This window comes from Rhinolophus hipposideros (assembly GCF_964194185.1).
Source record: "Rhinolophus hipposideros genome assembly, chromosome: 25".
Classification (NCBI taxonomy): domain Eukaryota; kingdom Metazoa; phylum Chordata; class Mammalia; order Chiroptera; family Rhinolophidae; genus Rhinolophus; species Rhinolophus hipposideros.
Genome location: NC_138071.1, coordinates 3,857,733 through 3,872,009, shown reverse-complemented (window position 1 = coordinate 3,872,009; position 14,277 = coordinate 3,857,733). Strand labels below are relative to the sequence as shown.

The window sequence follows — 14,277 nt, the reverse complement described above, 5'->3', positions numbered from 1 at the left end:
GACTTTATAAAAGTGGTTTTATGTGAAATGAAAACAAATACAGGGCATATGCTAGGGGCTATGTTTGTAAGGTTGATGTAGTGTCCTTCCTCCGATGATTCACAAATAATTTTTGATGATATATGTAGATCTAAATAGTCTATGTTTATTAAATTCATTTGAATTATACCAACTTGACAGCAGTTTTTCAGGAGTACATGAATCAATTCCCACACTTAAGCACACTTGGGAAATCTAAACCCTTCCTCTCCACGGATTGTTAATAAAAATTATGTGGGAAAAAGAAGAAGGAGGAGGATTAAGAATTTAGTTTAAAACAGCCTTTTTTTTTTATGACTTTAAAAGAGGGGATGGTAGACTAGTAGACTGGGAAGCTCTCAGATTTATACTAAAAACGTGCATTGTACAAAAGAGTTTCCATGTTAATACATACACATACAAAGGCTAACGTGCGTCACAAATTATTAAAACTGTATACTCACAATTTTACATTACAACTTCAGAATTCTTGTGTTAATCCCAAGACAGTACTAAAATGTACCAGAAGCATTGCCTCAGAAAAATACATAGATTTAGTTTCAAGCTGAAGGCAGTCAAGAAACTATCCCTCATCCTCCCAAAAGAGAAATGACTTTTTGTATCCCTATTTGTAAAAATTATTATTTTTACAAGGCAAGTAGTAGCAGCTGGAGTGCTCTGACCCGCTGCCAGCACTCACAGTGATTTAAGGCATGGTCGTGGCACGGCTACAGACCATACTTTTAAGAGGGTTGGAAGCTGCCCTTTTATAACAATTATACACATATATGGACTGAAGTCTGGGCCTCTGTTATAGAATTCAACACAGGCATTCATCCATTTATGGTGCGGAATTTTTACTTTTAGCCAGCTCTAACCAATCAGAAATTCTCTGCACAGATGTATGCTACATTCACGTAACACTTTTCTTGTAAAATGCAACTGTTTTTTTGGAAGGCTTTATCAAACTAAGACAGAAGAATAATTCTTTTGTGTATATGATAAATGACCTGTGGTTCCAATGCTACTACTATGCTTTCAACATGAAATAACTGGCTATAAACTTCTTAAAATTTTGGGTTTATGTCTTGCGTTTCATAAATATTTATCTCTAAATATTACTTGAAAGTATCCCCAAAAAGTAGTAGGTCTTATTTAGTATGTGTCAGGCATCCCCATGTTTTATTCTCTCTAGTCTTATAATCACTGGTGCACTGAGAAGGGGAGCTCATAGTTGCAGGACCCCACTGTCCACAAGTATGCCCACGTCACAAAAGCAAAGCACCACTTAGGGAAGACAGCCTGCTACAGTCTGAAGTTCACTGCTCATGAGAGTGTAAGCATGGCTTCTCGTTTCTGCTCTGCCAGGTAGGACGGTGGTGGTGGTAAGGAAGGTCCTGGCAACCTTTGGGTCCAAATTCCAGGTACACCATCCTTCACCCATGCCTTCAGTAAGTTATCTAACTTTCCCAAGTCCCTGATTTCTCATATATAAAATGGTTAAACTTCCATTTAACCATTCATTATGAATTTGTACCAACTGGACAGTTAACCAAGTTTATTATTTGAAAGTGCTAAAAAGGCTGTGTGAAAGTTAGAGCATCTGAACCTTTCGCCAACAATTCATGGCGCTTGCATCACGACAATGCACCAGCTCCCACCGCACTGTCTGTGAGGGGGGTTTTAGCCAGTAAACAAATAACTGTATTGGAAAACCTTCCCTACTTAGCTGATCTGGCCCCCAATGACTTCATTCTTTACCTGAAGAGAAAGGAAATACTGAAAGGAAGACATTTTGATGACATTCAGGACATTAAGGGTAATAGACGACAGCTCTGATGGCCATTTCAGAAAGAGTTCCAAAATTACTTTGAAGGGTGGACTAGGCACTAGCATCAGTGCACAGTTTCCCAAGGGGAGTACTTCGAAGGTGACCACAGTGATATTCAGCAATGACGTATGTAGCACTTTTTCTAGGATGAGTTCATGACCTTAAGTGTCAGAACTTGTAAGCTGCTAAATTTGTAGTAATTCATTATGCAGCAATAAAAAACTATTATAAGTGCTTATGGTGTGCAACACATAGGAATATTCATAAATGGTATTTCTTATTAATAACTCATAAGCTCAAACAAGTCATTTTAACTTCCTTGGGTTTTACAGATCTTTGATCTGCAAAACTAAGTGTGGCTAGCTAAGTTCCAAGTTCCCCTCTAAACTTCCATAAACTCAGAAATCATTTTTAGCTTTCACCACTGTTGTGACACACCTCGAACAGGCAGTGATGCCTGCTGGATCTCGTCCATTCACTCTCTAGATCCAGGCAACACCATTCATTTCCCTGTGCTGTGCCCTAGGAGGCTGTGGCCTATGCCTGCAGCAGTGGGCTACCTTGTCCCAGCAATGGAAGGGCTGAGTGATGAATAATCAGGTTTGAGTATTTACTTCCTGGCTTCCTACAAGTGTACAAAGTGCCAAGGGGAAAAAAAAATCATCCCTTATTTTACTCTGGGGGTATGTGAAAGCAGGAGAAGAGGGCATTGTGCTCTGTATCCCCCACCCCCAAATTTTTATGCTGAAACCCTAACCCCTAATGTGGCTGTATTTGGAGACAGAACTTCTAGGAAGCAATTCAAGTTATGAGGTCATAAGGGTGGGGTCTTAATCTAACAGCACTGGTGTCTTGATAACAAGAGGGAGAGGGATGTTTTTCCTTCCGAGTGCCCATTGAGGAAATGCCATGTGAGGACATAGCAAGGTCTACAAACCAGGAAGAGGCTCCTCCCCAGAACGCAACCCTGCTGGCACCCCGATCTTGGACTTCTCGACTCCAGAAGTAAGACAATCAATTCTGTGTTTTAAGCCACACAGCCTATTGCATTTTGTCAGAGAAGCCTTAGTAGACCAAGGTCAGGGGCAAGCAGGACTTGTCAGAGGTAGTGTTGGAGCTGAGTCAGGAAGGATGGAAGGACTGTTTCCTGGTGTTGAGACGTAGGGCCTCTCCAGGCAAAGGAAACCCACAACAAGGCGTAGAATTACAGGGAGCAGTCAGTGGCCGGCACTAGAGCACAAGGTGCTTGGAAGGAAAGTGGAACAGGAGACTGGAAAAGCAAGCTGAGGCCAGACGAGGCCACACTGTGCCTCCATGATCATGTCTCCTGGGATAGCACTGAACGGTTACGCCGCTGGAAAGTACAAAGAACCGTTTCTGGGGCGGTGTACAAGGACAGACCAGTAAGAAGTGGAGAATAATTTAGCTCTTTCACATTGTGCCTCATGAAGTTGGAAGGGTCCCAGAAGTCAGGGGCACCAAGAAGATGGAGGAGGAGGCCACTAGGCAGGTTCTGGGCGCCTGTCCACTTCAACCACAGCAGTTTAGTGGCACTAGGCTAGACCTGGAATCTTTGTTACACTTGGGACCACCAGTCTAGAACGTTTGACTGCAAAGACTACTGAAAAATGGCTCATCTAGAGGTCCCAGGCACCTGCCCTCCAAGCCTTCCATTTGTGGTGGAAAAGTCAGGGAATTATCAAGAATTCTGAGAAAAATGTGTCTGAAGTTCTGTTTGCAGAAGATAGAACTACTAAGTAATCCCATGTGGATGGACCCAAGCTAGATTGGAGGTCATTCCAAAGCCCGTTCATTGGCTCTTAACAGATTCTCAGACCGCACTCAGGCAAGTAAATGACTCTGTGGGGAAAAAAAATTTTAAGTGATTTTCATGCTACAGAGATCTATCTACTCTTATCTGACCTATTTTTATCTCAAAATGTCAGATTATAGTGACCTGCAATAGAAATAGAGCAAACAAAAATTACTATTAACTAACCTTCTGCTTTAGAGAACAGAGGCTATCACTTAGGCATGAGCTTTAAAAATCTCATAGCAGTTTTGGCATCTGTATAGCCGAACTAAAAAGACTATTTTAGAATTGTAAAGTAAGAACTGGGCCCAGCAGAGGGCAGTGCAGCTCTCCACAAAACAGTGAGACCAGTAGAGAGGGGTGTGCATTTTAGGAGCTGAAACATTCTAATCTAGCAAAATTATTTAGAGTGTCGAGTGCCTTTCCTTTTTTAAAACATGGCAGACACTTCACCTAACTGCTATGTCCCTTGAAAAGGCAGCACAAAAAAGAGCTATAAAAGTCATGTAATTAAAAAACTCCTGGAAACATTAAGTCCCTACAAATAAAGAACTACCATCATTTCTGGGAGGGCTGAGGGTTACACTGCCTTCACTATTCAGAACTACTATCTTTGTTTCCTAAATCTTACTAAATAAGCTAGCTTTTAGAAGAGCCTCATATCACAAATTTTATTTTTTTACATTCTCCTTTAACATGCTGTACGCAGCCCCAATAGTTGATGAGACTTTATTCTAGAGAGTAGCCTATGGAAATGGGCAGTACAGAAGTGGTTCTCAAGTGAGATCATTCCAACAGGCAGCTGCCAGCATAATAATGTAGAACTGTCTATCTTTATTTTTTCTGTCTAACAATAATAACGTGCTGATTCTCGCTTTGAACAGACTTATGAACAAACTACCATTATGGTCTTGACAGCCACTGATGAGCAACATTTATGTTCTTCATAAGAACATGTTTTAATGCCTATTATAGGCTTATATGATATACAATATTACTTTTAAAAAGTCATGATGGGCCAGCCCGGTGGCTTGTGGTTGGAACACCGTGCTCCTAAGTCTGATGTCGCTCATTAGATTCCCACATGGGCAAGTGAGCTGCGCCCTCTACAGCTAAGACTGTGAACAATGGCTCTCCCTGGAGCTGGGCTGCTGGGAACAGCCAGAGGTCAGCGTGAGCTGCTGTGTATTGCTGTGGGCTGCCGTGCGCTGCCATGAGTGGCGGGTAGCCCGCATGAGTGGCCGGCAACCAGCAAGAGCTGCGTGAGCTGCTGTGAGCGGCCGACTGATGACTGGCGACTGACTGCCTCTGCCGGAGGGAGCGCAAGGCTCATAACATCAGCCTGGGCCAGGGAGCTGTGTCCTACACAACTAGACTGAGAAACAACGGCTTGAACCAGAGTGCAGCGGGGTAAGGAAGGAGGGGGGAAAAAAGACATTTTAAAAAAATCATGCAAGTCAGATCTATACAAAGATAGATCTTCACATCTTCACATCTTCACTAACATTTGTCCTCCACATACATAGACACTTGATTCAAATCAAGACACTGGAGATGAATCATTATTTCATCATTATTATTATTCAAAATTCAAGTGCTTCAAAGTTTTTCAGCGGAAAATTTACAGCTGAAAACTTTGAAGAGACCCTGATTCAAGTCCATTTCCTGGCACTCTGGACACGAATGCTCAATTCATGATTCACATTTGTTATTTATTGCAAATATACAGACAAAATGTGCAAAGTTAACAATTTTTAAGAAAAGACTAGTAATTAAATTAATAAACAGTCCAGGGAAATTACCACAAACTTATCTGTTACTCAGAAAAGAGACATATTCAGTATTCTAGACTCCTAGGAAATCTAAAGGACAGCGGATAAATCAAACAACTCTAAATACAGTAACTACGGCCCAATCAGGGGCACTTAGCACCCAGGCTCGAGAACTTGTAGGTGATCCCCACTGTCTGGGGCGCATTGCCAAAAAGCAGAAATCCCTAACGTGCTGCAGTTTTCCAGATGTTACCTCCAAAAGTGAAGCTCAAATCCTTCGCATTTTTCTTTGCATTTTAAACAGGGGGCTCCAAATCCTTGCTCATGACCTAGGCCCATCTGTTAAAAAAAAAAATGTGGATTTATTATTACATTTTTTAAAAATCTGAAAAATTCAATAAATTGCACTTTTAATTCCACTTCCCACTCTTGTTGATAAAACTTTCAAACAAATCTTTTATGAGTCTCACATTGTTTAGTCAATAGTCACACGCAGCTATGTATATGGTGGCTCCAAGTACATACATAACATACTTTGTATTCTTACTGCTTTTTTCACGAAAAGAAAAGCATCAGAATACAACTATATAGAAGACCACAATATCAGAATTTGCAAAAAGTCATGAATTAATTACCTTTGGCCACTACATGCCCTGTACAGAACAGGTACAGGGAGCTCAGAAAGCAAGCCTGGCCCCAAATGACATATTTTGCAGCAAACCAGGAATGTGTGAAAGATTTTAGGTATTAGAATAAAAATATTATTTTATATTATAATATAATGACAGCAACAACAAAAGAATTGAGGTAAGCACTTATCTCATGGAAATCTTACAGAATTTCATAAAATGCTTATAAAGTAGAATATTATTTTCCATTTTAGAGATGACAACTGAAATTCAGAGAGGTTATGGAACTTGCTTAAGATTAAGACGTTGACAAATGAAAGAGAAGAGATTTGAGTGCAGGTCTGTCTGACTCCAAGGCCTGTGCTCTTATGCCTGGGGTGCGGGTGGGGGCTTACCAGTGCCCTTGTTATAGCACTTTTTTTTTCTTTACCATATCAAATAATTCTCAGGAACTAGCTGATACGCGTGGGGGCAGGTGGGGAGGTGTGAACATGAGGGCAGGACACAGGAAGGCAGTGTAAGCTCTTTTGCTCAACTACTGATATCACAGTGAAAAACATCAGCGGGCTTTGCATCAGCACGTCGGCAAACCACCAGCAACCAGCTTATGTTGTGTTTTAATACCACATCAGTGACAACTGACAATTTGTTATCTGCTAGTGCCTGGAGTATTCAAGCCAGACAAGTAACAGATTTTTCCAATGGCACCTACAGTAACCTTACTAGGCTGTACATGTCAATAGGCACTCAAAACCACATTGCAGCCTGTTCCTTGCCAGATCAGCCTGACCATGCCCTGAAGTGTAAATGAAGCCCTTCCTTTTTTCTGAAGAAAATTACCACATCCTCTTCCCATAACTAAGGGCATATTCAAAAGCAGCTGGCCACTCAGCTGCTTAGGGAGCCCATGTGACTTTAAGTGGAACTATCTCAAGCATGCTTTCTAACGGTGATAAAATCTATCCAGCCTTAAGTGAACTTCATCAGCTTTGCCATGTCTACATTACCAACTTTTAAAAGAATTACAACTCTCTAAATTGTATACTTAACTTTAACAGTAGACAACACTTTTTTTTTTAATCTCGTGAATTAAATTGTTTCCTTGTCACTGATGATCACAGTTCACAGTCCAGAAATAAAGTGGGCTAAGTAAGCAAAAGACAGAGAGATGATGGCTATTTCGGGTTTTTTGGTCTTTTCTAAGGGGCGTAATTAAAGCTCCACAAAGTTTTCTCCATTATATCCACAGTAAAATGAACAGCAAATCTAAAAAGGTACACGTATTCTTTTTTCATGGCCTTTCTAGTTTTCCATTAAGGACAGTTAACAATCCTGAATCAGCCTGGTGTATAGATTGGCTTCATACTGTGTTCTGTGCACCTGCTAAACTCTGATCCCAAATAAAAATTCAGATTTTGTTATTAAAGCTTAATCACATAACTCATCTTAAATCAAGTGCTTTTAAACTCTCTTGTAATTAACAGTAAGAAATACATTTTATCTCATGATAGAACATGCATACACACACAGAAACTTCTGTGTGCATAAGTACGTGTAAATCCTGAAGCAATCACTTACTGGCTGAGAAAATAACCAGGAGTAAGTGTGCTTCTGCCTCTAAATTAAGTGGCTATCTAAACAAATTCTTGCCTGCCTTCAAATCTGAATTTCCTGGTCTGAGCAACGTTGGGCGTAATAAAATACTACAAACAATCCCATCTTGTTCTCTGTTTCTGAATGAAATTAGGAATCTCAGCTAATGTAACTGGGACCTCAATTAGTCAGCAGATATTTTACACTAAGGCCTCAGTGTAGCTTACTGCTGATTTTCAAAGTCAGCTTTGGAAAGGGTTGAGTAGTTTCTTTCCTACCTGGTTCCTACCTATCTTCTTAAAATAGTTCCTACCTCTTTCCTACCTATCTTCTTAAAATAGTCATCAGGTTATTTGTTAGAATGATTAAAACTGGTAGTAGTCCATGAACATCTACTCTTCAAGTGCCCACATCTCCTCAGTACTGGACAGGCCTCGGTGCCCCCGTGTAAGAGACCAGGAGACAAATGCAGAGCAGATGATCTGCTCCCTTCAGGGTGCACAGCGAGTCAGCAGCAAGCCAACCAGAAACTCCGCATCTGATCAGGCTGCTCTGAGCCCTGGGGGCAGACCTCAGTCTTCCAGAGAGATTCCCTGGCTCGCTTCTGCTGCAAGGAAAAGCACTACAAGCCCCCAAAGCCTCCGGCAACACCTCTAAATGTGGATGCGTTTGGAAGAGCTCTATAGGGAAGATCTGAATCTGTCAGGAGGTTGGGGAAGCTCTCCTGAATAAGTGACGCTGGAACTGTGGTCAAAAGGATGCGCAGAGTTGAACTCAGAGAGAGGCAGAGAAGTCTGTTCAAGGCAGCGGGGCACCTACACAAAGCCTGTGGCAGAAGAAGGCACGTTGGAGCCGAGGACACCTAAGAACACTTGGAAGGTGACAGGGCCAGCAGGCAGAGTGGGTTTTTCCCCACCTTTGCCTTTCCTTTTCCCAATGAAGAAATAATTTCCTCAAGCATTTGGCACCGTCTTGGGACACCAAGTTGAAGGCATTCGCAGAGACAGGATGAGACTGGTAAGAAGGAAGTGCTAGACAAAAGCCAGGCAGGCCATGGGGGTGGGGAGAAGAGCCCCTGTGATCTGTGCTACCCAAACCTCAGAGGGGGGACTCTCAGGGAGAGTAGGAGACCTGACTCTGAAACGAGCAGTAATTTGAGAAAATAGTTCTGCAGCCTGCTCTGGAAAGCTCTGGAAAGCACTGCTCCAGTGTTCTTCCACCCCCCGCCTTGCCAGGAAGGTCAACTTAATCTACATATAGCCTCCTTCCAGTACAGTTGTGACCACCTAAAAGCAAGCGTATCTCCCCACCTTGTGAAACACACACTTTTGTCACCAAATGCTCGGACATGACAAGTTAGGGACTTGGAAAATATCCCAAAGAGAGAACAAGTAAATGAGAAAGTGGAATGAGGTCATGACAATATGATACTCTCTCCTGCTATAACCCAGCGAAAGCAGTTCTAATTAAAAATAAACACCCAAATAAAACAGGCACCTAGTTTTACAACCATTGTTAGCAGCTAAAGCATTGAGAGTTTCAGACTGACAATGAACTTAGTTTCCTTGGGGAATTGCATTTACAGAAATATTTTATAGCTACAAATATAGAGCTATAAAACTTAAACCTAATTGACATTCAGCATTGAGATCTGTAACATGCCACATTACTGGATGGGATTTCTTCCAGATTCTTACCCTCTTTATCAACCTGTTAAGATAAAAAAGCACAATGTCACTTAGACAACAAAGACAAGTGTTCGCAGGCTAGTTTGGATTGCCTTGTTCCAGACTGAATTATAATCTAGAGTTCTATCGTGTTCTCTAGTCCTGTTAAATCCAATGTATATGATAAAACTGCACTAGAGCAGACATCCTCTCCCACTGTGAGGTAAATTTCTTCTGCGTCTGTTCCTACTCCAATTTAGGCATCTAGGCATCTGCTATTCTCCCCTCAACAAGTCAAACATGTCAGGTGAGGGAAAACACACTAATTCTACTCTGATAAAATCTGTTTCAGAGCCAGAACAGCCCGGGGAGTTTCTCAGGGCCTCTTCCCAGACCCCTGGGGTCAGAGGTCCCAGGAGCTGGGATTCCTGCATTCTTCCCAGTCCTAGTTCAAGTACTGGAACCCTGTCTGCCCCAAGAGCTCAGCCAATTTCTCTCCCTCCTTCACTTTGTGCTCCGGATTTCCTGTCGTCCAGGACACAGAATTCTTCTCACTACACCTCCTCCCTTGTCTGAACCCTCAACACAGACCACACCCCGTGGTCAGCAGCTTCTGCTTTCCTCAAGAGCCACGACTGTTCCTCTTGCACGTCTGCGTCTTGTAGGGTAGTTTCTGCCCACGGCTCTGAGCTGGAGCATTCTTGGTGAGAGAAAAGAAAAGGGAAGGTGTTATTTAAAGAGACCCGGGTTGCTGGGGAACGTGGGCAGGGATGCTGGAGAGGCTAGGGAGCCTCTCTCTCTTTTTCATTGCTTTAGCTGCTAGCAATGGTTTTAAAAGTAGGTGTCTGTTTTGTTTGGGTGTTTATTTTTAATTAGAACTGCTTCCATTGGGATATAGCAGGAGAGAGTATCAAACTGTCAGCTAAGGCAACATTTTGCTTAGAAAGCGAAATGATCAAGCACTGCACAGAAATGTATCAATTACACCTCAATTTTTAAAAATACCATGGTTATAGATACTAGAGAACTAACAAAACAAGAACTGTGAAAAGGTAAAAGGATCACTGATGGACAATCAGGAGAACTGTGGTCTTGTCCCAAGGTGTCACTGTCAAGTTCAGTGATTTTAGAAGTCACTTGTTTCTTCTCTGGGCTTCATCTAGATAATGAAGGAACTGAACTAGATCAACTCCAAGATACCTCTTAATTCTGTAATTATGGCTGCAAATCATGTTTCAGATTAACTTCACCTCGTTTGTTATTCAACATGGTCATCTGCTCAATGTTTTAAACACCAAATAGAAACTAATTATTCGAGAAAGCTAGTATATTATTGGCTCTTATAAGTCAGAATCATCTGAATTCAGTTTGGAAGAGTACTTTATAAAGTACACATAGGAAATAAACAAATTAAAATTTAAGGGCTAAGACTCAGCTCTGTTGCATGTAATTATTTCAACAGCAAATATGATATGGTATTCCCGGCAGAGTCAACCTGGTGCCTAAAAGCACATGGTTTTCATAAGCACACAAGTCCCAAAGCTGTCTACTTCATATAATTTTAGTAACACATTCTGGCCAGCATCAATACAAGGATATGACAGATTAATTTTTCTTCTTCAATATCCAAGGAAACAGGTCCTTTGGGTTCACTATATTCGGAAAAACTATAGTCAGGCTTTGGGAGTACCTTTCAAGATCCTTTTAAAAAATAAAAATGACCACAATATTTTTTTCGTGTAACACTAGACATAGAAAAATAAACTTTTTAAACATCCTTAAGTATAGGCTCCAGATACTGAACTTATATCCCCATGACCTGTGCCTCCAAACACGCTTATCCTCTGCTTATTTTAGAGTAAGAAATGGGAATGGAATCAATTTCTCCATATTCATAATTTCAGGCAACCAGATAGGTTGGCAACATTTCAGGTGACCTTTCTGACCCAGAAAAGGGTACTGTATGTCAGATACTGTAAAGAAAAAGGAAGGAAGGGTCGGGAAAATATGGTATTTCAAACATGGTCTGAGTTGATTTGGGTCTGGAAGATATTATGCAGTATTCACGGTGAGATCATCTGATCATGCTGTTTTTATAACCAATTTCCCTCTGGGCCAAGGAATCATATGTGGTTACTAAACAAGCGAGTGTTACTAAAACTTCTTTAATCATCTTGGAATGAAGCTGACCAAGGTAGATTACATGCAATATGCATATATGTTCCCTCTCTCCCCATGTATGTACATATACACGTCTATTATCTACCTATCATCCATGTATACGTACACACATAAACATGTATATACATATATATTCCTATTATACTTATAGAGCATTTTAGATCTTGTTCACGCAAATGAATATTCTAGACAATGGAACTACATTTCTAAATAATTCCTCTCAGCAAATGGCTGTCTTAGAAACCTAGTGTAATCTATGACATCCCCTCTCATGAATCAGTATATTTTGATTAATCTGACTCAAGATTTTAAATTGTTTTAATTTTTAGTTCATTGCTGTTTTCCAATCTCTACCAAGACTTGTAGCACCAAAACAAAGAGGGAAGTTACACAGAAAACCAGACTTAAATATGAAAACAGCAGCACCCTTCAACTTTTATATAGTTTGCCAACTTTCTTGGGTGAAAATATAATTTATTGTGATTAAGAGCGCCTATTAATCATTTCTAATAAAATTGCTAATAAGTACTTCTTTGCTTATAAGAACAAAATTCCCTGTCTCTCAAGCCTTTCTCAAGCCTGAAATGCGTGAGAGGAAGAATGAAGAAAATGCCTGGCCTCCTTATCCTTGTGAAGTCATGGTTATGCTGCTCTCAGAGTTGTAGGTCTCTCTCTAAAATGGCAGTTTGTTCCCTCATTTCCAGTCCATTGCTCATGTTCAATTTTCTGTCATGTCACCCGGGGACCATTCTCTCCTAACTGATCGCTCCCTTTGTATGATGTCACATTGCTGCTCCCAATAATAAAACCTAAAGATGATCACAACAATCTGCTTGTTAGGCTCTTCAACCAGCTCAGTGACTGGCACAAGTCTTACCAGGCAGTGAAGGGCCTTTTCATCCTACCACCCCCTCCTCAACTACCTCCGCCCTCTACCCTTCCTCACACACCTCCCCTACCACCCCTTCCTCACACCCCTCCCCTACCACCCCCTCCTCACACGCCTCCCCTACCACCCCCTCCTCACACCCCTCCCCTACCACCCCCTCCTCACACACCTCCCCTACCACCCTTCCTCACACCCCTTCCCTACCACCCCCTCCTCACACACCTCCCCTTCACTGCTCCTCACAAACCTCCCCTACCACCCCCTCCTCACACGCCTCCCCTACCATCCCCTCCTCACACACCTCCCCTACCACCCCCTCCTCACACACCTCCCCTACCATCCCTTCCTCACACACTTCCCCTACCACCCCCTCCTCACACACCTCCCCTCCACCCCTCCTCACACACTTCCCCTACCACCCCCTCCTCACACACCTCCCCTCCACCCCTCCTCACACACCTCCTCTACCACCCCCTCCTCACACACCTCCCCTTCACTGCTCTTCACACACCTCCCCTACCACCCTCCTCACACACCTCCCCTTCACTGCTCTTCACACACCTCCCCTACCACCCTCCTCACACACCTCCCCTACCACCCCTCCTCACACACCTCCCCTTCACTGCTCCTCACAAACCTCCCCTACCACCCTCCTCACACACCTCCCCTACCACCCCTCCTCACACCCCTCCCCTACCACCCCCTCCTCACACACCTCCCCTACCACCCCTCCTCACACCCCTCCCCTACCACCCCTTCCTCACACACCTCCCCTACCACCCCCTCCTCACACACCTCCCCTTCACTGCTCTTCACGCACCTCCCCTACCACCCTCCTCACACACCTCCCCTACCACCCCTCCTCACACACCTCCCCTCCACCCCTCCTCACACACCTCCCCTACCATCCCCTCCTCACACCCCTCCCCTACCACCCCCTCCTCACACACCTCCCCTTCACTGCTCCTCACAAACCTCCCCTACCACCCCCTCCTCACACGCCTCCCCTACCATCCCTTCCTCACACACCTCCCCTACCACCCCCTCCTCACACGCCTCCCCTACCACCCCCTCCTCACACACCTCCCCTACCATCCCCTCCTCACATACCTCCCCTACCACCCCCTCCTCACACACCTCCCCTACCACCCCCTCCTCACACACCTCCCCTACCATCCCTTCCTCACACACCTCCCCTCCACCCCTCCTCACACACCTCCCCTACCACCCCCTCCTCACACACCTCCCCTACCACCCCCTCCTCACACACCTCCCCTACCATCCCTTCCTCACACACCTCCCCTCCACCCCTCCTCACACACCTCCCTTACCACCCCCTCCTCACACACTTCCCCTACCATCCCTTCCTCACATACCTCCCCTCCACCCCTCCTCACACACCTCCTCTACCACCCCTCCTCACATACCTCCCCTACCACCCCCTCCTCACACACCTCCCCTCCACCCCTCCTCACACATCTCCCCCACCACCCATCTGCTTCTGCAGGAGCTTCCCCTTTGCTTGGATCTCATTCCCCTCTCCTCAGCCTGGCAAAGTCCTACGCCCTGTGGACCCAATTTGAATTACTCTTTGATACCTTTCTTCAGTACTCTGTGCAATGTTCTCCAGAACTCCCATCATTCTTGGCACAAATTTGATTATTTAATCCTTTTTTACCATGACTATTTACATATCAGTTTACAGGATTAGACAATGAGTTTCTTGTTTATATTTGAATTCCTAACATCTGAGACTTATAGAAATGACAGTTTTATTTATTACATGTTTTAATTATCAAATGCTCTTTAACACAGTATCTTAACCCTAAGGAACTCCCATTACTTTCCTCACAAATACACACACACACACACACACACACACAC

The 14,277-nt window shown here is 43.3% G+C and overlaps 1 protein-coding gene across 2 annotated transcripts in view; it reads right to left on the bottom strand.

The window, feature by feature from the left end:
- Window positions 1-14,277, bottom strand: part of TES (testin LIM domain protein) — a 51,885-nt gene that overhangs the window by 22,803 nt on the left and 14,805 nt on the right. For both annotated transcript variants that reach the window (XM_081038454.1, XM_081038453.1), the window contains exon 2: window positions 5,688-5,773. In XM_081038454.1, coding sequence (XP_080894580.1) covers window positions 5,688-5,773 — 86 coding nt within the window. The remainder of the gene's footprint in view (window positions 1-5,687; window positions 5,774-14,277) is intronic.